The 23,773-nt window shown below is 44.1% G+C and overlaps 2 protein-coding genes and 1 pseudogene across 5 annotated transcripts; 1 reads left to right on the plus strand and 2 right to left on the minus strand.

Annotated features, from left to right (window-relative positions):
- Positions 1 to 100: 100 nt before the first annotated feature.
- LOC116354351 (intraflagellar transport protein 122 homolog) lies at positions 101 to 5,372 on the minus strand (annotated as a pseudogene).
- mbd4 (methyl-CpG binding domain protein 4) lies at positions 5,317 to 12,971 on the plus strand. Of its 3 annotated transcripts, none has more exons than XM_031793919.1 (15): positions 5,317 to 5,772; positions 5,965 to 6,461; positions 6,599 to 7,425; positions 7,593 to 7,652; positions 7,766 to 7,900; positions 8,008 to 8,157; positions 9,647 to 9,750; positions 9,932 to 9,993; positions 10,367 to 10,470; positions 10,609 to 10,737; positions 10,878 to 11,014; positions 11,098 to 11,225; positions 11,364 to 11,423; positions 11,520 to 11,709; positions 12,410 to 12,971. In XM_031793919.1, the coding sequence occupies exons 2-15, from the start codon at positions 6,100 to 6,102 to the stop codon at positions 12,518 to 12,520; spliced, it is 2,559 nt and encodes an 852-aa protein (XP_031649779.1). In that variant the 5' UTR covers positions 5,317 to 5,772; positions 5,965 to 6,099; the 3' UTR covers positions 12,521 to 12,971. The 3 variants fall into 3 exon arrangements, with proteins under 3 accessions (XP_031649779.1, XP_031649780.1, XP_020361498.2); XM_031793920.1 differs by having other exon boundaries at positions 5,969 to 6,461; XM_020505909.2 differs by lacking the exon at positions 10,609 to 10,737 and having other exon boundaries at positions 5,333 to 5,772.
- Positions 12,972 to 13,097: 126 nt separating this feature from the next.
- Positions 13,098 to 21,403, minus strand: LOC109908500 (protein disulfide isomerase Creld1). Of its 2 annotated transcripts, XM_020507153.2 has the most exons (11): positions 21,223 to 21,403; positions 20,379 to 20,507; positions 20,131 to 20,213; positions 19,610 to 19,720; positions 17,493 to 17,584; positions 17,245 to 17,424; positions 17,026 to 17,121; positions 16,841 to 16,924; positions 16,630 to 16,725; positions 16,096 to 16,236; positions 13,098 to 15,987 (listed from the first exon to the last, which is right to left on the minus strand). In XM_020507153.2, exons 2-11 carry the CDS (start codon positions 20,493 to 20,495, stop codon positions 15,767 to 15,769), a joined length of 1,221 nt encoding a protein of 406 aa, XP_020362742.1. In that variant the 5' UTR covers positions 20,496 to 20,507; positions 21,223 to 21,403; the 3' UTR covers positions 13,098 to 15,766. The 2 variants fall into 2 exon arrangements, with proteins under 2 accessions (XP_020362742.1, XP_020362743.1); XM_020507154.2 differs by having other exon boundaries at positions 20,379 to 21,403.
- Positions 21,404 to 23,773: the final 2,370 nt, after the last annotated feature.

Raw genomic sequence — 23,773 nt, forward strand, 5'->3', positions numbered from 1 at the left:
ACCCTCCCCTAACCCGGACGACGCTGGGCCAATTGTGCGCTGCCCTATGGGACTCTCAATCACGGCTGGATGTGATGCAGCCTGGATTCGAACCAGGGACTGCAGTGATGCCTCTTGCACTGAGATACATTGCCTTAGACTGCTGCGCCTATCAGGAGCATTGGCAAAGAAACCTGTTGGTGATCGGCAAACCCCGTAGCCCTGTGTGGCATTGACTGTCCCACAAAAGCATGCTGAAGTGGCGAAGTTGATATCCACATTTATAAACAAACACTGGGTCGCTACAGTTATTGTTATTTTTGGACGTAAACATTATTTAGAGGGGGGAGGCATTTTTGTATGGCTGACCCTTAATATATCCTTCTAATCTAACTATCCATATGTTTCATTCTCGTTCAATGCTATGTGAAGATAAGTCTGATTGTAATTTGACAGAGCCCATTCAGAGGTTAGACAGTCATACCAGAGAAACCATCAGCCTCAGTGGTGAAGCTGTAACATGGCTTTTAGAGACAGATCTAAAGCATCTCTGTCACAGTTAACTCTAGACTGCTCCCCTCCCCTTCTCTGTCAAACCCCAGAGACACAAACCAGGGAGGAAACCACCAGATACATCCAGCCAGGCTCCACAATGCTGTGGTGGTAACCACTCACTCTTCCCTGTCTCACTTAGGCTGTCTAATGGCTGAGGAGGTGGGGGAGAGACTCAGAGAGAGAACCCGTAAAGGAACACAGATACAGTTGAAGAAGGATAGGCAGTAGCCCCCTGTGTTGTGTTTTGTTATGGCACTTTACGGAGTTGTTTGTCACCAAGTGTTTGAGAAAAGCCTGAAGTCAAAAGCAAATCCGTAGAAAACAGTTATTAATCAATGTATTTAGTCTAAAAACAGCTTTAAATAACTGTACAAATACTACGACCATCTACTACCACAGTGTAAATGTGTTTGGGGGTAGTAGGGGATAGGGTATGATTTTGGACTGGGTATAAATTTCACCTGACACAGGATGATGTGCTCTGAGCAGACCACGAGCAGGTTGCACTCAAACCTCCTGCAGATCTTCTCCTTGATGCGGTTGTACATGTCGGAAGAGTCGTCAGAAATCGTAGATGAGGATCTTCTCAGGCAGCTGGATGGCCCGGCGGTTCCTGTTGATAGCTATCTTCTTATCCAGCTCTCTGCACTTCATCCTCACTGGGGATGGAGAACAGGTATAGTAAGCACAGGAAGTCCAGTCAAAAAATAACCACTAGCCCTAGCTTCACTTAACTCCTACACCCTTAGTGTTTACAGATCTGAAGGGACTGGATAGATCTAAGCATATGGGCTGGACTACATAGCCTTCCAATGGACTTCTTCAGGGAGCTTCTGCCATCCATTTCCATCAGATCTGCTAACACTGACAACGTAAGGGAGTTAAGGGAAGTACATTGTACTGTTTCAGTCAATCCACCTTTCTGTTCAGTGATGAGGTGCTGGAGGATGACATCGGTCATGCCGTCTCTGTAGGCGTAACGGTCTTTGTACAGGCCATGCATCGTGCTGAAGATGAGCTGAAAGAAGGCTATGGTCTGTCCTTGAAGCCCAACACCTACACAGAAGACAAAGAGAGAACAATGTAACAGTGGTTCCCATTAACACTTCCATGAAAATACAGAGAGACAAAAGTGTTCCTGTTGTTAGATCCCCGTCTAAGACAATGTGGAGATGTCAGCCAGGTAGAACCTAATGCTTTCTCGTGTGAGTCGCTAGTATTAATATAATATAAAATATTAAAGATATAAAATAAACTACATTGATATTACTTTCATGTACTCTATGGGTGATCACAGATACTTTTTCCACAAGTTGAAAATAACTGATCTGTGAATTTATCCCAACGTGATATGTCGCATCAACACTTGATCTGACAGCATGACATCTATACCGTTTACATCAGTCGCATCTTATCATTTCCGTTCCGCGTTCTTCACAGCATGTCTCGGCATCATGTCAGCTCTGTTTAAATTACAGCGTTCCAATACAGTACCCTTCAGACACACGCACACACACTCTCTCTCATACACTCTTACACAGTTACTCAAATGTACACACACACTAAAAGAGACCCACCACATAGACTCTACAGGTCCACACCCAGGAGCTCTGTTCCCCGATGGTGCCGAGCCGCACCCAGTATTTGGTGTAGAGGGAGGCCTGCCTGTCCGAGCCGCCCATCACAATGTACTCCCACTTGGGAAAGTAGCTGACGCAGCAGGAGTCATAGAGAGTTCTGTCCTTCCCAATCTGAGAGAGACAGAGGAACAGACATTGAAATAACATCTACTTCATATTTATTGACCTTTAACTGAGCTATGCTTGTCTAGGCCAATACTTCCCCTGACTGGGAGCAAGTCTCAAATGAATGTCCTAAAAATCATCTGTCCTTGGTTGCAACACTCACACAACAACTGTTCGTCGGGGGCTTCATGAAATGGGATTCCATGGCCGAACAGCCGCACACAAGCCTAAGATCACCATGTGCAATGCCAAGCATCGGCTGTAGTGGTGTAAAGCTTGCTGCCATTGGACTCTGGAGCAGTGGAAACACGTTCTCTGGAGTGATGAATCACGCCCTCACCATTCGGCAGTCCGACGGACGAATCTGTGTTTGGCGGATGCCAGGAGAACGCTACCTGCCCCAATGCATAGTGCCAACTGTAAAGTTTGGTGGAGGAGGAATAATGGTCTGGGGCTGTTTTTCATAGTTTGGGCTAGGCCCTTTAGTTCCAGTGAAGGGAAACCGTAATGCTACAGCATACAATGCCATTCTAGATGATTCTGTGCTTCCAACTTTGTGGCAACAGTTTGGGGAAGGTCCGTTACTGTTTCAGCATGGCAATGCCCCCGTGCACAAAGCGAGGTCCATACAGAAATGGTTTGTCGAGATCGGTGTGGAAGAACTTGACTGGAATGCACAGAGCCCTGATCTCAACCCCATCAAACACCTTTGGGATGAATTGGACCTCCGACTGTGAGCCAGGTCTAACCGCCCAACATCAGTGCCCAACCTCAATAATAGTCTTGTGGCTGAATGAAGCAAGTCCCTGCAGCAATGTTCCAACATCTAATGGAAAGCCTTCCCAGAAGAGTGGAGGCTGTTATAGCAGCAAAGGGGGGATCAACTCCATCTTAATGCCCATGACTTTAGAATGAGATGTTCGACGAGCAGGTGTCCACATACGTTTTAGTCATGTAGTATATTTTAAAAACAACTTGAGTAATTCTAATAATTTGATATTAATGAGATGGGCACATGTATTTATTACAGAAAATAAAACATATACAGTGCATTGGGAAAGTATTCAGACCCCTTCCCTTTTTCCACATTTTGTCACGTCACAGCCTTATTCTAAAATGGATCAAATTATTATTATTACTCCTAGGAGTCTTAACATGTTCGATACCAATGTTCTTCATCTCAGAGAGCTGATTTTGTGACGAGCCTCCATGAAATGCGCAGCAGCACAGGGTGTCTCTGGTCAAGAGTTCCTATATGAACCCTGTGTTCTGCTATCCTTGTTTTCAGAGTGGAAGATCCATCCTCATTTGACTGATGTTGGAGGCGTGTCTGAAGACGACCTGCGGGGGTTCTTTAAATGTATTTTCCAGTTATGGATCGGTGTTCAAGATGAGCCAGCGTTTTTTTATGATATGGTCCAACTATTTGCCAAGTGGCGAGTACTGAAGGTTGTATTGAACTCGCTGGTCAGGGGGGTGGGGTGGTTTGGGCGTGAGGCTGTCATCCTGGGTCATATCTTTGTGTCAGGAATATGGCATCATTTGAAATGTGGTCTCACCCATTAAAACAGGGAAGTTTCTCTCATATTTATGGTCCACAATGTCTGAGCCAAGGCTTTCTCCAGACCACGACCTAGTAGACACATCAAAGCTTATAGTCCTTAGCAATCCCGTTAAGCGCCTGACCAAACAGATGGAAAAACACATACACACTCTCTTGTTTCTAAATGGGCTCTATTGTTCTGGCACTTGAAGTCCATTTGCGCAACGTCATATCAGTTCCCGACTGTGCATCTGGTTCTCCTCACTCTGAAAAATAACCGCCTGACAGTCCATTCTTTTACCCTGAAATAAAATAATTTTGGACAACCTCCCTTTTTTTTATTACAGATTATTCCCAGCATGGTAATCAAACCAGCATGTTCACTGAAACCGATGAACAGCCCAGTGACAACACATGAGACTAAGGTTCCATGGCAGGGTAATGAAACAGTGCATATTTGTCTGTACTTACAGTATTACCCAGGGGGATATGGGGGAGGAGTAGTGAGGGGATCATTATTAAATGCTAAACAGGATCACCTCCAGTCCAGTGTTATGGTTTCAATAGTGCCTGACAGGCTGATTGCATACAGGCCTTAAAGGCCTAATGAAGTGTTATCAATACATTATGGTGGCCTGTGGTTTATGTGTTATCGCTCGTTGCCACAGCAATGGGAAAGTGTGATAACACCCAGGCCATTGACCAATCACCGCTGCCCACCTGGGAGCAGAGCCTCAAACCCTGTGGTCGTAACCATAGGCCTTTTGATCTCTACATAACGACCATTCGGTGTATTGCTGTGCTACACACTGATATACTTTGGATTGTCAATCATCAGAGTATTTTCTATGATACTTTCTATGAAGCAAATGTTTTAAAAAATCACGACTGCATTTTCTACTAGATATGCTATGTTAGACAAGTAGCCTATCTATTAATTTGCTGTGGAAACAAACTCTAAATGTTTATCTCATATGTAACCAATATCCAGATGGCCAGTAGGAGGCAAAAAACATTTACTACATTTTAGACCAGGGGTGGGTAAACTTTTTGGTTTAAGGGTCACATCGGTATTTTGAAATTCAATGAAGGACCACAGATTTTTTGGGGGTTGTTTTGTTTGTCAAAATCAATGTGGATCAGAAAAAGCACAGTTATTTGAAAATATATAGATCCGTTATAATTTTTACCTAATTTCTTTCAGCGGGTCATTGTGCTCATCCCTGAGAGAGACACGCCACAATGAGTCTTTCCCTGAGTTTTGATGTTACCTCCCTTCCTTCATGCATGCAGTGGTCTTGATCAGAGAACAGTCCCTGCAGCAGGGGCTCCCCTCCTCTCCCTGCCTGCCTCTCTTTCTCCAGCTGCCTAGCTCAGCACCAGGTGCTCTACCCTGCTGCTGCAGCTCTGCTGTAGGGGTCGTCGGTGAGCAGGCACAGGGGCTCTGGCATGCTGCTCTCCACATCCACTTCCACTGCCTCGTCATCCTCTTCCTCACAGAACGGAACCCACTTCCACCAGTCCCTGTCAGAGCTCGCTTGGTCAAACATTGACACCTACTGGCTGTCTACAGGAAATGCATTGGACTTCTGATGTCCCCCAAAAAAACTCTCAACCGCACTCACAAGTATGTCTATTTTCTCCGATTTCCTCTACGTTCGCGCAGTTGATGTTCTACAGGTTGCTGTCCAACAGGTTGCTGTCGTGGAGGACTGTTTACAGGATCGCTTGTGCGCAGACTCCGTTCTCTGTCTCTTGTGCTGCGTTCTGCGCATGTCAACGTGTGAGTCAAGCGGAATCGCTCACAAGCTCGTTCACACACTTCACAGCCCAGCGCACAATACAATTTATCCAAAGATGTTATGTCTCCGACAATTTTATTCAACTCGATCTTCAAATAATATACCAATAGAGATGAACCATTCATCCAGAACAGCACGTGATCACGAGGTATGTAAAGAAGCACAGTTGAATCGACTATCAAGAAGGTCAACCAATCTGCAACTGTTGAGCTACTTAGCTAGCTAATAGTCACCTATTTGTCCAAACCATGCTCTTTCATATAAAATAAAATAGAATTAAAATATGATTTGATAGACAGTGTGAGTTGACTATTCTGATCCATCTTTTTGTTTGTGGCAGCAAGGTATAAAGCTCCAGATGTCTTAAGAAGATGTTAGCGGATAAGAGGACCGGAGCAGGATCTCAGCCTCATGAAACCCAGCTTGTGACACCTGTCTGAGACAGACATCCTCTACGCTCCCGAGTGTGGACAATATGCTATCACTGGATTATCATATGTATCAGGCTAAAACTGAGCCTACTGTTGATACAACCTGTGCTTCCCCTACGGACAACAACACAGTCGCAACCAGGCTCAAAAACAATGACCTCAACACAGAGAACCCTGTCACTGACACACATTTTAATCCTAACTCTGACACAGACACTATGGCTGTTCCAGTTTCAGATATGAGAGTTACCAAAGAGGCTGATCCCAATGCAGTCAAGAGACAGCGGACCAGACAGGAAGATGAGGAGTCGTGCCCACCTTCTAGTATGCCGCCGGGCTGGGTGAGAGTAGTGAGACGGAGGAAAAGTGGGAAGACTGCAGGCAAAATGGACATCTATATAACAAGGTGATTCTGATTTTTGCTTCTTCACTAGTTACTCTCCATTCTCTCATTGCATGTAAAATATCCCTGAAGTGTGTGTATCTTACTGTCAGGGCCAGGGGCTAAGTGCATTGCAGATATCCTATGATCAATGATTCTAGTCCCCAGGGACAGAGGTTCCGGTCCAGGGCGTCTCTTCAAGCTTTCCTTCTCAGAGATGCAGGAGGGGATCTACAGATAGATGACTTTGACTTCACCAAAGCCAAGAGTGGCAGTGTAGCTGTGACTCCGCTGCCAAGCCAGGAGAGACAGAGGAAAGTTCATCAGAAACACACACGTCATATCTCAGAGGCCAATATTAAAGAAGACCGGCAGAACACAGAGGAGAATATGGAAGAGGGTAGAATATTAAGCCTGCCTCCAAATAACACAAAAATAGCCAATTCCGCAAAATCCTGCAAGCAGAGGACCAGACCCAGAGACAAGAGAACGATAATAACTCATCTGAGGCCTGACATGCCTCACCTGGCAAGGGGGAATCACAGACCGGCAGCTGGGAGAGGCACAGAAACGGGCCAACCATCAGACACAAATGAAGACATCAAAGAGACAAACATACAAGCCTCTGTGAGAAGGGGTGAGGATGATGAGACTGAGAGGCGTCTGAAGGCGGTAGTTGACGATGTCATACTGGAGAAGAGCCCCCAGAGGAGGCCGGGGCTGCTGAGAGAAAAGCTGCTCAGGCTGGCCCCGCCCACTGATCTACAAGATGCTCTCATTGGTCAAGAAGATCAACTTCCTGTGTCACTGTTACTTGTCCCAGTCCTTAGGGTGCAGTCTGCTTCTGAGAGCGAGGGGGAGGCTGAGGGTGTGGGAGTGGGGGAGACTGAGGGAGTGGAGAATATAGAGGCAGAGGTGCATGACGAAGAGCTGCCATCTCCCCAGACCACTGGAGAGCGCTGTACACCACTGAAAGATTCCCAGAGCAGTATGTATCAATTTTCTCTACTGTGTATTGTGCTATCTGAGTTATGATGCATAATGTGCATTGACTGTGATGCCTAGATAGAGAACCTCCATGGTTTCAGTGTACTGACCCAAGAGAATAACATGTTTAATGTGTGTAGTGGTGCCTGTTGTTCCTGTTCTGCCCAGAACTGTTAGGAGAGAAACGGAAGACCAGTCCTTATTTCAGCCGGAAGTCAATGAGAGATGGTAATCATTTCATAAATGGTAGAACTTAACAGAACTTGCCATTCTTGGAGAAAAATGTAAGTCAAATAAAAAATGGTTTATTTATGTCCGAAACCCCTTATGTCCACACACAGGTCTAAGCCCTCCCAGGAGGAAAGCCTTAAGGAAGTGGACCCCTCCTCGCTCCCCCTTCCACCTGGTGCAGGAGACCCTTTTCCACGACCCTTGGAAACTCCTGGTAGCCACCGTGTTCCTCAACAAAACCAGCGGTGAGACACACAAACACACACACACACATGCAAGGCTCAAACACACACATCTACAATAACAACATTGGAATTATCTCACACAGTCTCTGTTCTGTGTTCCTTTTCAGGTAAAATGGCCATCCCGGTGTTGTGGCAGTTCTTTAAGCTTTACCCATCAGCGGAGGAGACCAGGGGGGCAGAGTGGAAGCCCCTGTCTGTGCTGCTGAGATCTTTGGGCCTGTATGAACTGCGAGCCAAAATCATCATCAGGTTCTCTGGTGAGTCACTGTTCCCATCTCCACCTGTGGATCCAAGAGATGATCCACTGATTTCCCTCCTAGAAAGTGAGATTTTAGTTTTAGCTGAATCGAGGACGACGACTGGGTTGTCCTATCCTCCAATTGTTAGAGGTATGTTTGTTTTTGCCAGCACCTGAGAAATAATGGGGATGTTATGCATCTCTTATAGAGGTTGACCGATTAATCGGAAGGGCCGATTAATTAGGACCCATTTCAAGTTTTCATAACAATCGGAAATTTGCCTTTTTGGACACGGATTTGGCCTATTAAAAAAAATATTATTAAAAAAATATCTTTTTTTTTTTTACACCTTTATTTAACTAGGCAAGTCAGTTAAGGACACATTCTTATTTTCAATGACGGCCTAGGAACAGTGGGTTAACTGCCCCGTTCAGGGGCAGAAAGACAGATTTTCACCTTGTCAGCTTAGGGGATTCAATCTTGCAACCTTACAGTTAACTAGTCCAACGCAATAACGACCTGCCTCTCTCTCGTTGCACTCCACAAGGAGACTGCCTGTTATGCAAATGCAGTAAGCCAAGGTAAGTGGCTTAGCTAGCATTAAACTTATTTTATAAAAAACAATCAATCATAATCACTAGTTAACTACACATGGTTGATGATATTACTAGATATTATCTAGCGTGTCCTGTGTTGCATATAATCTGACTGAGCATGCAAGCATACAAGTATCTGACTGAGCGGTGGTAGGCAGAAGCAGGCGCGTAAACATTCATTCAAACAGCACTTTCGTGAGTTTTGCCAGCAGCTCTTCTTGTGCCCGAGATGAGGCTGGTGTGACCGAAGTGAAATGGCTGGCTAGTTAGCGCGCGCTAATAGCGTTTCAAACTTCACTCGCTCTGAGCCTTGGGGTGGTTGTTTCCCTTGCTCTGCATGGGTAACGCTGCTTCGATGTGGTGGCTGTTGTCGTTGTGTTGCTGGTTCGAGCCCAGGGAGGAGCGAGGAGAGGGACGGAGGCTATACTGTTACACTGGCAATAATAAAGTGCCTATAAGAACATCCATTAGTCATAGGTTAATGAAATATAAATGGTATAGAGGGAAATAGTCCTATAATAACTACAACCTAAAACTTCTTACCTGGGAATATTGAAGACTCATGTTAAAAGGAACCACCAGCTTTCATATGTTCTCATGTTCTGAGCAAGGAACTGAAACGTTATAGCTTTCTTACATAGCACATATTGCACTTTTACGTTCATCTCCAACACTTTGTTTTTGCATTATTTGAACCAAATTGTTTCATTATCTACTTGAGGCTAAATTGATTTTATTGATGTATTATATTAAGTTAAAATAAGTGTTCATTCAGTATTGTTGTAATTGTCATTGTTACAAATACATTTTTTTTAATCGGTCGATTAATCGATATTGGCTTTTTTGGTCCTCCAATAATTGGTATCGGCCTTGAAAAATCATAATCGGTCGACCTCTAATCTCTTATGCAGATGAATACCTGACCAAGCAGTGGCGCTACCCTATAGAGCTGCATGGGATTGGGAAGTATGGCAATGACTCCTACAGGATCTTCTGTGTAGAGGAGTGGAGACAGGTGAGTGAGTCACAGACCCCATAGTAGGTTGTACATACAGTTTATAGTGTATTTTCCCTTTAGCAAAGATGACAACTGTTGTTACACCAACATTTAAATAATAGATCCAGATATAGTCAACTAGAGATATTGCCCTTGTGTGTGTGTGTGTGTGTGTGTGTGTGTGTGTGTATTTACATAGGTTGAACCCCAGGACCACATGCTGAACAAGTACCATGCTTGGCTGTGGGAGAACCATGAGAGGTTGGGAATCTGAACCATGAGGAACTGCGATGTCACAACCTGTTTTATCAGTGGAAGAATGTTCTAGTTCTTAAATAATTAGGCTTATAACCTGACATATCGGTATCTCTCTTGGACAACAATTGTTACTCAACATGATTCTATTAAAGAAATTGTTTTATCATGTTTTAAAAGCCTAATGACTCATTTACATTGAATTGGACTTTGATGTTGTGCCTCTGGAAAAGCAACAGATAAACTGTGTCCCTTTTGTCTAGTGGAGATTGGTGTTCCTTTTTGCGTGTATTGAATCGTCTCCATCTGTCTAGCTGTGTAGCCATGCTCTGACAATAGCTCGCCCAGCCCTATTTCACATGCTAATACATTTCTTTAGGAGAGCACCAGTGCATTTAGCTACGCTAGGCTCCAGCTTTATTCTCTGTCTGCACACGAGTAACCTGATTCCCAGGGCAACCGTTGCCACCGCAAAACACCCAAGTGAGTGCATTTGTTTGTACTATTTCTATTTGAATCCAAGTCTTCATAGTCATTAAAGTAAATATTTGATAAGGAAGTAGTTTGCATGTAATTAATTCAACTTAACTGTTATGAAAAATAGCTTTACTGTTTTGACAGTATCAGTAGTAAGAAGCGAGCTTAGTGTAAAAGTTAAGACAGAGCCTTTAGAAGTTTTTCAATGCACAAGGACCGGACTCCACTGCTGGGGAAACACAAGGCACAGCCCTGTCTACGGAATGAAACTTCGTAAGAAAACTTTGAAAACAGCTTTGATGTTTTAAATTGTTTTTAATTCATGGTTTTCTATCAGTTTGAACTGTGCATGTTTGATTATTTAAACCGTTCAGTGTTTATACTGTGCATTATTCTTCTTTTCACTACCACAGCTGCTGTTTGCTTGAATTCCACAACTCTGTCTATTCCTCGATCCACACCTGTCCGCCAAAGTCGCTACCTTATGGTCACTCCCCTGACATTGCCCATCATCATCTCACCTGCCTCGGCAGCACTGCCAGTCAGCCAGGTGTGCATTGACTCTAAGATAAAGCAAATTCAAGTGTTATAAATATTTTGGCCTGCCGTGTGAACTTCCTATCTGGTCGGCAGTCTGTCCCCAGACTGGACCCCCTCCATCCTCCTCTGGCCCATAGACGGACTGTCAGCCTGGAGACCCCTGCTGTGCATCACCACAACCACCAGAGGGCACTGGTTATGCAGAGAAAGGAGCACTATAGGTGACTCCAGTAGTAAAACATAAACCCTGATGCCAGTCTGTTTCTGCATTTTCTGACACTTTGGAGAAAACTAAAATTACCGATAATATGAATGTCACATTTCTGCTAATGAATCTTTTTTCTCTGGGGCTTTGTTAGGTATCACCAGGTGTGGCGGAAGCCATTCTACGGATCCTGCACTGAAAGAGAGGAGTACAGGTAAAAGCATCCTCGTCTGAATGATTCATTTCCCTCCCATATCTAGGTGGGATTCTGGCTTCCGTCATATTGTTTATAAATCTCTCAATTTTCCAGATCGGAGGTACGTCAGCAGCTGAAGAGGCAGATGGAGGAGAAGAGGGCGGGGCTGATGCTGAAGTTGACCAGTAAGGCAGAGGAGGCTGAGTTTTTACAGGAAGTGGATCGCTTGGCTCTGTCCAGTGAGAAACAGCAGAGGATCCAGCACAGCAGAGCGATGAGCCACTACAGAGATGAGAACAAGAAGGTAATAGACCAGGGATCATCAACTAGCGGATGGTCGGGGGGCCGGAACAGGCAGGGTCAGCAGGTAGCCTAGCGGTTATGAGTGTTGGGCCAGTAATTCAAAGGTCACTGGTTTGAATCCCAGAGCCGACTAGGTGAAAAATCTGTAAATGTGCCCTTGAGCAAGGCACTTAATCCTAATTGCTCATGTAAGTCGCTCTGGATAAGTGTCAACTAAAATTGTCAAATATAAACATAATTACAAATAATTTGTAGACTGCATATTGCATAAGAAGCCTAAACAGATGTTTGACTAAAACAATTATTTTAAACCTTGCTTATCTTTGTATACGATCCACATGTCTCTTATGTGTGGAATACTTGAACAGATTTCTTAAATTAAAATCACTTGGAGCTGATTTCCTGGTGTTTTTACAGTCTCTGTCCAACAATAAAAAGTTTTTAAAAAGTTTATCAATATATATATATTTTTTTACAGACAACTTGGGGGGCCAAATAAAACAACCCACGGGCCGCCAGTTGGGGAACACTGTAACACACACACACTACGTACTAATGGCTGGAGCACAATGGTATGGCATTTCATTTGCTCTGTTCCGGCCATTATTACGTGCTGTCCTCCCCCCAGCAGTCTCCACTGACTTCGTCCTAATGTGATATTTTTTTTACTCATACTCTTCTCTTTTGTGTGTGTGGTGTAGCTGATGGAGCAGAGCTGGATGGACAGGGCACTGATTCGCTCTCAGGAGGCCCTGATGGAGAGAGAACTGCTACGCCACAACCCCATTAATTGGAGCGGCACACTGAAATAGAAGCGCACACCTCTGTTCACACATTTCTCTTTTTCCATAGCTAGCTTTATAGGGGACTTCACTATTTTTAGGGTTAGGGTTATTTAATTAGGCAAGTCAGTTAAACAAATTCTTATTTACAATGACGGCCTACCCCAGCCAAACCCTAACGACGCTGGGCCAATTGTGTGCCGCCCTATGGGACTCCCATTCACGGCCAGTTGTGATACTGGCTGGAATCGAACCAGGGTCTGTAGTGACACTTCTAGATGCATGTAGTAGCTCCTGAGTGGCGCAGCGGTCTGTTTTCTTGAATGGCTTTCATCTATCGCCTCCATGCAACAGCAGTGTTTTAGTAAGGTCTTCAGCAATGAGCAGCAGTAGTTCAAATTAAATTGCTTTTAGTTCATTTCAACATGTCAAATAAAAATGGTGAAAGGATATTGTAAAGAAAATAGCACTCTGGGGGGGATTTTTTTTTTTAAATAATGGTCATAATGCAAGTAAGTGCAGCTGGGAATCTTAATCTTCTTAGGTTCTGGAACCTAAGGACATGATTAACAATAAAAGAAAAAAAAGATTATTGAAAATGAAAAAATGTCATTTGAATAAATGTTTTATTCTAAGCGCACGGAGATACTCAGGATGAGGGTGGAACAACGTGTTGGGATTGAGTGGATGCACATGTTGACACAGTTCTGATAAAATACACTTGTGCTTTGTACAGTCGTGGCAAAAAGTTTGGAGAAGGAGACAAATTAATTTCCACAAACTTTGCTGGTTCAGTGTCTAGATATTTTTGTCAGATGTTACTAGGGAATACTGAAGTACAATTACAAGCATTTCACAAGTGTCAAAGGCTTTTATTGACAATTACATGAAGTTGATGCAGAGTCAATATTTAAAGTGTTGACCCTTCTTTTCAAGACCTCTGCAATCCACCCTGGCATGCTGTCAATTAACTTCTGGGCCACATCCTGACTGTTGGCAGCCCATTCTTGGAGTTTGTCAAAATTTGTGGGTTTTTGTTTGGGGATTGACCACAAGTTCTCAATGGGATTACGGTATGGGGAGTTTCCTGGCCATGCACCCAAAATATCAATGTTTTGTTCCCCGAGCCACTTAGTTATCATTTTTGCCTTATGTTAAGGTGCTCCATCATGCTGGAAAAGGCATTGTTCGTCACCAAACTGTTCCTGGATGGTTGGGAGAAGTTGGTACCATTCTTTATCCATAGCTGTGTTCTTAGGCAAAATTGTGAGTGAGCCCACTCCCTTGGCTGAGAAGCAACCCCACACATGAATGGTCTCGGGATGCTTTACTGTTGGCATGACACAGGACTGATGGTAGCGCTCACCTTGTCTTTTCCGGACAAGCTTTTTTCCGGATGCCCCAAACAATCGGAAAGGGGATTCAGAGAAAATGACTTTACTCCAGTCCTCAGCAGTCCAATCCCTGTATCTTTTGCAGAATATCAGTCTGTCCCTGATGTTTTTCCTGGAGAGAAGTGGTTTCTTTGCTGCCCTTGACACCAGGCCATCCTCCAAAAGTCTTTGCCTCACTGTGCGTGCAGATGCACTCACACCTGCCTGCTGCCATTCCTGAGCACGCTCTGTACTGGTGGTGCCCCAATCCCGCAGCCGAATCAACTTTAGGAGACGGTCCTGGTGCTTGCTGGACTTTCTTGAGCGCCCTGAAGCCTTCTTCACAACAACTGAACCGCTCTCCTTGGAAGTTCTTGATGATCTGATAAATGGTTGATTTAGGTGCAATCTTACTGGCAGCAATATCCTTGCCCGTGAATCCCGTTTTGTGCAAAGCAACACTCACACCTGTGTTAACGAGAGAATCATGTCAGCTGGTCCTTTTGGGTCACGGCTGAAATTCAGTGGAAATGTTTTTTGGGGATTCAGTTAATTTGCATGGCAAAGAGGGACTTTGCAATGAATTACAATTCATCTGATCACTCTTCATAACATTCTGGAGTATATGCAAAGTGCCATCATACAAACTGAGGCCGCAGACTTTGTGAAAATTAATATGTGTGTCATTCTCAACTTTTGGCCACGACTGTACAGTACCCCATTTTGCCTGGTGCTGATCACACACACATATCAAACAGATATAGAATAAAAATCTTTAAGGTTTTTGCAAAAACATTATGTTCAGAAATAAATTATTGCAAAACAATACAATGGGTGACATCTTCACTAGGACTGCTGCCTTTTACTCTCTTGCTTTCTCATGCACACTGCTCAGGCACTAGGGTTTGGGGTGGTGACACAGAAGTGATGATCCTTGTTGAACAGTTTAAGGGGGAAACAAGCAGCTCTATAAAGTTCAGTCTTTCATGCCTATCAGGATAATAAATACATACAGTATCGCCTTTCTCATGCATTCATACAGTAAGAATAAGTTCAAAAACAGTCATAATAGGGACGCGATAATAAATAGTGTTATATAACATTGGACATAATTTCACTGGTGCAACAGGAAGTATCTGTCCTTTCCTACACATTTCCCATGTCCACTATAGCAGCAGTCTTTAGTGCTTCAACACCCCACTGACCATCCCATATCACCTTCCATTACCAGGGAAACACCGCTGTTCCTCAGTATAAGGTGAAATGATGAACAGTAGAATACTGATGAGGTAAGAGGGGTAGCTAAGAAGTTTGGGTTGGGATGTGTGGAAATGGACAGACATCATTTTGGAGCAATATTTTGCTCAGTAGAAGATACAAATGCATAATAACTTGGTAACAATCAGTAGTGGTCTTATCAGACCTGCACTCCCTCCCTTTTCATCATGACAGAGTGATCTCCAGCCTTGTCCTCGTCAACACTCACACCTGTGTTAACGAGAGAATCATGTCAGCTGGTCCTTTTGGGTCACGGCTGAAATTCAGTGGAAATGTTTTTTTGGGATTCCATGAGTTGAGGCAAGAGGCTTGGGTTTTGGTCTCCCATATCAGTGCAGAAAGACAGTCCAGTGTCTTTTCAGTGTTCTTGGATTAAGTAGTACCCGGTCTTCTATATTCATTCCTCCATTGAGCTCTCTAATTTCACTAAGCTCCAAGGTCTCTTATCTCAAAGGTTCACAATCCAGAAGACCCACAATCATCCCAAGCCAACACCCCCAAAGTAGTATAGTACATCCCTGATTGGCTAGCATTCCTGTAGCCGTCACCCCTCAGTCTTTGTCGCCCTCATTGGTTTGCATTCAAGAGTTCCTTCCTCTGTCCTGTATCCCTAGCTCCTGGTAGGCTAGCGTCCCTTTAGGAAGCCGTCCAGCATGCGGTCGCCCTTCTCTGACAGCCAGTATCCAGCCATGGCGGCCACGCCCCCGATGAAGATGGCGGTAAAGACCATGTCGCCCTTGGCGGCGAGCGTTGCTAAGGCACAGATGACCACGCCAAAGAACATCTGCTGCAGGACCAGGACCTCGTCATCAGTCATGTCATCAAACAGACCCTTCTCTGGACCACCTGATGGAGCGATCGCGAGGAAGAGAGAAATATCATGTTTGTGATGCTGTGGGGTGGAGGTCATGCAGACATAACTATCACGTGTTTGTGTATGGGTGTGTCACTTACTCAGCGGATGGTTCTCCACACAGATGCTGTCTCTACGAATGAAGCCGTCAGCACATTCACAGCGGAAGGACCCCTCGTCATTGAAACACGCCTCATTCAGCCCTGGACATGCTATCGCCCTCTCACTACATTCATCCACATCTGGGTGGGAGAGAAAGAAAAGCTGGACAGAGTGACCCGCATGACAAGAGTGTATAATACAAGTAGGTGAGAAAGTCCGACTGCTTTAATAAAAGGTTCATCTGATTGGCTGAATCAGGGACGCAGTTTGGTTTTAGAAGTGGGGCGGACATAATTGTTTTATTCAGTCAGATTAACACTCCAAACAGCCTACCCGACCACTCGGAGGCGTCCGTATGGTCCTAAAGCACTCCGTTGCCTTGTTTTGTATCACATTCCCAATGATAAAACTGGGGTGGGCAAAAATGTCATTTCAGAACGTCCCCAATGAACGTTGCACCCCTGAGCAGAATCATATAGTAAAGGGAGCCACACAGACAGACAGTAAATGGAGACACAGCCGGGTTCCCTCACCGAGACATTTGGCTCCTCTGAGCTTGTATCCCCGAGCACATTTCTTACAGCGGGCTGGACCACTGCCCATACAGCCCACACATGCCTGGTCACAGCCTGGCACAGACAAGAGAGGACAGAGAACTGGGTCAGCACACAGGTCTACCAACAAAAAAACAGGATTAGTCAATACTCTGTTACTAGCAGATAGTAGAGGGAGAGCCTACAGTACCTCTGCACTCGTACGATCCATCTGTGTTGTGGCAATAGGTGTTGGAGGAACATCGAGCCAGCTCTGTGCCACATTCATCAGTGTCTGGAAACAACACACACAGCAGGAGTTAAACACAGGCACAGTACGAAAACCAACGGACGACATTACGCTTGAACAAACACACACAAAAGCCAAATACTCACCAACACACTTGTTGTCATGGAAGAGCCACCCAGGTTTGCATTCCAGACATTTGTAGTTCTCTGGCCCTGAGCACTTTTTACAAGAGCGGTAGCATGCTAAAGACATTACACAGAGGAGAAATTATTGGTTTGTGAGCATTCTACATGAGATTGCTTGATAATATATGAGCCAGCTGTCTGGTTGATGATCAGATAGGCAAACTGTTTCTGACTGGCTACCTGCGCAGGCTGGTGTGCTGTGATTGGAGCTCTTCTCTCTGTAATAGCCGTCTGCACAGCTCTGACACAGCTGACCGAAGTACCCCGGGTCACACACGCATTCTCCATCTCCCAGACGCGTGCCCTCTCCTTCACAGCGGCCCAGACCACCACACACCCCTCCAGGACCAGACAGACACTCTGCAGCACAACAACAACACACGGTTAATACAGTGACTGCGTGTGTGTGTGTGTGTGGTGTTCAGTACCTTTGCAGTCTGGTCCAAAATGTCCCGGGGGACAGCAGAGCGGGAGCTCTTCTATACACAACCACTCAAATAGGTCTGGAGCCTCTTGCTGCCTACGCACACAGAGACAGACAATGACAAGATCAGTGATGAGAGGAAGGACAAGCACACACAAATAAATAACATACTGCTTAGGTATTTGCCCCGTTTGATTCTCTATGTTTGCATATTTTTTATAATGTTATCAAATCTTCAACCAAAACCTAATATTAGATAAAGGGAACCGGAGTTCACAAATAACAAAAAAAATGTGATACTTATTTATTTAATTAACAAAGTTATGCAACACCCAATTCTCCTGTGTGAAAAGTAATTGCCCACTTACACGCAATAAGTGGTTGTGCCACCTTTAGCTGCAATGACTGCAACCAAATACTTCCTGTAGCTGTCGATCAGTCTCTCAGATCGCTGTGGAGGAATTTTGGCCCACTCTTGCATTCAAAAGTAGAAAGTATGGAACGCGGTTTGGGTCGTTGCAATACTTTTTTACGGCACGGTATACACTCTCCTCCGTAGATATTTGGACAGTGAAGCTACAATCTAGACACTGAAATTTGACTATACTCCAGCATTTTGGATTTGAGATCAAATGTTTCATGAGACGACATTACAGATGTCACCCTTTACTTGAGGGCATTTTAATACATATCTGTTTTACCAAATGTGGGGACTAGATACATAAAGTGCTTTGATTTCTAAAAACAGATATGAAAATGCCCTCAAATAAAAGGTGAAATGATGTGCCTCATATGGCACATTTGATATAAAAAAAAACGAACAAAACTGGAGTATAGAGCCAAATAAAAATGTTCCTTCACTGTCCAAATGCATACGGAGGGGAGTGTATACACAGTACCAGTCAAAAGTTTGGACACACTCACTCAAAGGTTTTTCATAATTTTTACTATATTGTAGAATAATAGTGAAGACATTAAAAACTATGAAGTAACCAAAAAAATAGTTAAACAAATCAAAATTGAGATTCTTTAAAGTAGCCACCATTTACCTTGATGACAGATTGCACTCTTTGCATTCTCTCAACCAGCTTCATGCATTTCAAACAGGTTTGCCCTGTTAAAAGTGAATTTGTGGAATTTCTTTCCTTCTTAATGAGTTAGAGACAATCAGTTGTGTTGTGACAAAGTAGGGGTGGTATACAGAAGACAGCCCTATTTAGTAAAAGACCAAGTCCATATTATGGCAAGAACAGCTCAAATAAGCAAAGAGAAACGACAGTCCATCATTACTTCAAGACATGAAGGTCAGTCAATACGGAAAATTTCAAGAACTTTGAAAGGTTTCATCAAGTGAAGTCACAAAAACCATCCATCGTAATGATGAAACTGTCTTTCATGAGGACCGCCACAGGAAAGGAAGACCCAGAGTTATCCTCTGCAGCAGAGGATAAGTTCATAAGAGTTAACTGCATCTCCGATTGCAGCCCAAATAAATGCTTCACAGAGTTCAAGTAACAGACACATCTCAACATCAACTGTTCAGAGACTGTGAATCATTCTACAGCGATACGCCATCCCATCTGGTTTGCATTTAGTGGGACTATCATTTGTTTTTCAACAGGACAATGACCCAACACACCTCCAGGCTGTGTAAGGGCTATTTGACCAAGAAGGAGAGTGATATAATACTGCATCAGATGACCGTGGCTCTGCAATCACCTAACCTCTACCCAATTGAGATTGTTTAGGAGGAGTTGGACTGCAGAGTGAAGGAAAAGCAGCCAACAAGTGCTCAGCACATGTTGGAACTCCTTCAAGAATGTTGGAAAAGCATTCCAGGTGAAGCTGGTTGAGAGAATGCCAAGAGTGTGCAAAGCGGTCAAGGTAAAGGGTGGCTACTTTGAAGAATCTAAAATATATTTGGATTTGTTTAACACTCTTTTGGTTACTACATGATTCCATATGTGTTATTCCATAGATGTCTTCACTATTATTCTACAATGTAGAATAGTAAAAATAAAGAAAAACCCTTGAATGATTAAGTGTGTCCAGACTTTTGACTGGTACTGCATTTAACGCAATTACAGTCAGATACAAACAGACACACTGTGGCATACATACCGGTGGAACCACCATGTCTCCACTTGGTCCTCTATCTGCTCCAGTAGTTTGTTACAGTCTAAGTCTGATTTCTCACACGCTGCCTCCACTATCTCCAGCAACCTGGTTTCACTGAGAATGAGGATGGGAGGGGTAGAGTGAGTAATATAGTACACTTCACTAGTGAACATAGCACAGATAAAACAAATACTACACCCTTATATCCTCCCTTATGCACTCAAGAAGTATCACACACACAATTATGAGAGGCTGTACTGTGTAAGAACATAGAGGGTACTAAGCTCTTGTCTTGTCTGCCTTGGCTTAATCAGAAGGACAACAGAATCAGGTCAGAGGAATCCAATTCAAGCCTTTATAGTGACAATGGTCCATTGTCCCTTCAACTACATGCTAAGGCTTGTCAGAGATTAGTAGGCCTTGTGGACTTGCCTCTGCATAAACACAGATGTTAGACTGTAGGTCCTAAAGACTGCTTATTCGTAGAGATTCTAGAGACATAGGCATAGTGGGCCCAATAGTACCTGCGAGCATATTTAGCCAGATTTTCCTCCTCCCAAGCAGTGTTGCCACCCCCAAAATTCTTATTGGATGTTTTATCCAGTCCCTGGGAAGACCATCAGGTGAAGACAAAAACAGAACAGCAAGGAGAGTAAAATAGCAGCTACCGACATGAGTAATAAGCAAAACAGAGACACCAACAGATACAAAAACACACAATATGACCGACAAACTAACAAAGAGGGAGTACAGGAAGAGAGACAACTTCTACCTTGATGAAGCTGTCAGTGAGCTTGCGGCAGGTCTGGCATGGTGCAGTCTGTACTCGAACCACAGACAACACAGAAAAGAGTACCAGGGCAGGGAGCAGGGGCCACAGCCACGACATGGCTTGGACTACCTACCACTCAGCCACGGAGGACAGAGGAGATTCAGTACAAAGTAGTTGACCCCAACTACTGATACACAGTCCGATATTTCTTCATCACAGTGGTTATGTCACGATTTGTTACTGTGTCTTTCAATCAACCTAGTCATTTATCATACTTTGAGAACTGCTGTGTACAATGACGGGCAGCAGGATGAAATAAAGTGTGTGAAAAGAAAGGAGGATGAGTTATATACTTTTTTAGTAAACAATGCAGTGCCACTTACTTACTCTATCTCTAATCATAGCTATGTATTGCCAAATCCAGTTGGATCCTGTTAAGGATAAGACTAATTAATGATGATTATTTTACATCGCTTCTGCTGCTTAGCAAAAACATAGCTAGTTAAAGTCTTAGCTAGGTACGGAGCTCACTAACGTTGTTGTCCTGACTGAGCCATCTAGGCTGTGGTCCAGAGGATCATCATCATTCTAGCTAGTTAACGTTAGCCAAGGTCCCGTTCGCCGTCACATCCGATAACCCTCAATCCCATCAGACCAGCGCAAGTAATATGAGATGCTGCCTACTGTACACTGCAGGACAGAACATGTACTATGCTAACTAGCTAGCTGCTATAACTAATGCACTTTTTACGGGGGTTTTAGTTAGCTGGATAGCTAATGTTAGCCACCTAGCTTCAACAAAGATATTCTGCTTCTTAAAGAATGATGCTGAGCTGAATCCTACCAGCAGTTTGCAGGCAATAGACTGGGAGCGTCGTCAGCACAGTAATCCAATTACACCGTGGTTCACCGGTTCAGTTGTTCAACCATGCCATTCATTGACCAGCCACGGTATTATCTACGGTAGTTTCCTGACCGGTGCTGATGCAGGGGTTCTAGTAGCTTTTTTTCTGCCTATTTTTGGTTGAGACTCAGCTGGCAGGATACCGCCCAATCCCACTGGGACCTCAGTCTTAAACCAATCATTACTCGCCGAGTACCAAGAAGGGCGTGCCTTGATCCTGAACGACATGATCGTTTGTCCTGAGGCGATTTAGCAGACCAATTTCAATTTCAACATTTATTTTGACCAATACACGAACATGAATCAAACCACTGTAGACGGTGTTGACTACGTGGTATGCAACTACGGCCGGAAGTAACTTGTTCGTTAAAGGTTAGGAAAACGTATGCAGCAGGTTAGGATAATTAATGTAGCAGTTTAGGATAATTAGGTTAAGTTTAAGAAAATATTTAGGCTTAGCTAAAAATGCTCTGCTAACCTGCTACGAAAAGTTACTCCCGTCCGTAGTTGTTCTGCATTTAGTCACGACCACTGTAGACCTATGACTGATTATGAATCACCCAGTCACAGCAATGCACCACAACATAATACACAAATGTAGAAAATAGAATTTAACAGTGTTGGGGAAGCTACTCTGAAATCATAGTTTACCAAACTACCAATTACTTCACACTGGAAGAAGTTAAGCTACACTATAGCTACCTTTAATAAAATCAATAATTAGCTTTAGATAGGTAATTTTGAAATAGTAGTTCACTACAGCCAAGCTACTTCGTGAAAAATGGTCCTATCTAAATCTGAAATGTCAGACTAAAAATTGCAAGAACAAATCGTTCTGGAGTCAGCTGTTAACAGAAAGTGTCATTTAGCCTATTAAACAAATTTCAAGTGAGGAAATTCTTGCCTACTATACATTTTGAGCAAGAAATTAGCTAATAAAAAAAGTAATAAACTACTGAAAACACTACCGAGATTTAGATTTAGTTAAACTACCACCAAGCTGTGACAAAATGTTGTTTAATTAGTAGTTGAACTACATGTAGTTCACTACTCCCCAACACTGGCGTTAAACAACTTAACAAATCACTTAGTAAACAAACAAAAAACTTTAACCATATAATATTTTGAAATGAAGATAATGGTTGAGTACAACAATGTTGTACTCATTTACAGTTCAGGGATGAGCACCAAGTTGGGGTTGACAGTAGTGTTTCAGGAGCACAAAAGTGAATCACTTACAATATTTACAAGTCATGCTCAACTTTATAGAGTAGCTCTACAAGTGCATGATGAGATACAGTTTCAACAAGCCACCATCTCCGCAAGTCCTTATGTCCAGTATCTGATTATAGTATACTGTATAAGTGCCACAGTTACCGTCCTGTAGCAAAAGCCCCTGGTTTCTTCCTAGCCTCTCAGACTATCCTGCTGGTCTTGGTGTCAGGACTAGACGGTGGGGTACTGAGACACGGCTCCTTAGGCACAGATTCCCAGGGGTCCTCCACCCCTGCACCAACGCAGCCCTGCAAGCCGTAACACTGCTGAACCCCCCGCAAACCCTCTCAGCCCCCCAGCAAGTACCCGTGAGGCTGCCCTGTGCCCCCCTGCCAGTGGCCATGAGGCTGCTCCACTACTTTGCCCCAAAGCCAGTTCAGTCAGGAAGCCCAGGCTCTGGGAGGGGAGGCTGAAGACAGGCAGCCCCCTGTAGAGCTCAGGCAGGGGGCGGCCGCCACTAGGAGGCCGGAGGGGCAGAGACTCAAACTGCACCAGGGTGAAGTATTCACCGTGAAGCGCTGAAGACATCCAAATATGGAGAACGACACCCCTCCACAGACTCCATCCTCTTCACACCCACTCCCCCGGAGTGTCCCTCTCCCAGGCTGCCTGGGTCAGCACCAGCACTACTTTGACCCCTGTCTCGGCAGGCAGTCCAGCCGGGAGTGGAGAGCCATGGAACAGGTCTCAGGACACTGAGCTCAGACGGGCTCCACAGGTCAACAGACACACTGATGCCCAGAGAGGACAGGAATGAGCCCAAACGACACACCAGTCCCGGCAGAGCCTGATCGCTGTCAGGAGGGTACAGCAACACGATATTGCTGCCTCCTACTGCGCCTGAGAGAGAGGGGGTGTAGAGAAAAGGGAGGGAGAGGGAAGGAAATCAAGAGAGAGAGCGCTTATTTTTCTAAAACATGAAGAAAGTGTTTAATTGGACTCATATTAAAGACTGAGTAGAAGGGGCAAATCATTACCACCTATGTCATTGTCTTTCAACCATCTCCACAGGTACCCTGTGGACAGACACACATCGTAATTATGAAAAAGTCATTACGATGACATGTGTGTGCTGTCCTAGCCTCAGTGCCAATCTGATAAATTTGCCTCACACACTTGAAATAAAAATCTCAGGCTTGAAACCAGGCTTGTAGTATTATATTAATTTTAGTAGATGTGATTAGATAGCTAATAATATTATTAATATATAGTTGCA

Source organism: Oncorhynchus kisutch, linkage group LG17, assembly GCF_002021735.2.
Source record: "Oncorhynchus kisutch isolate 150728-3 linkage group LG17, Okis_V2, whole genome shotgun sequence".
In the NCBI taxonomy this organism is placed as follows: Eukaryota; Metazoa; Chordata; class Actinopteri; order Salmoniformes; family Salmonidae; genus Oncorhynchus; species Oncorhynchus kisutch.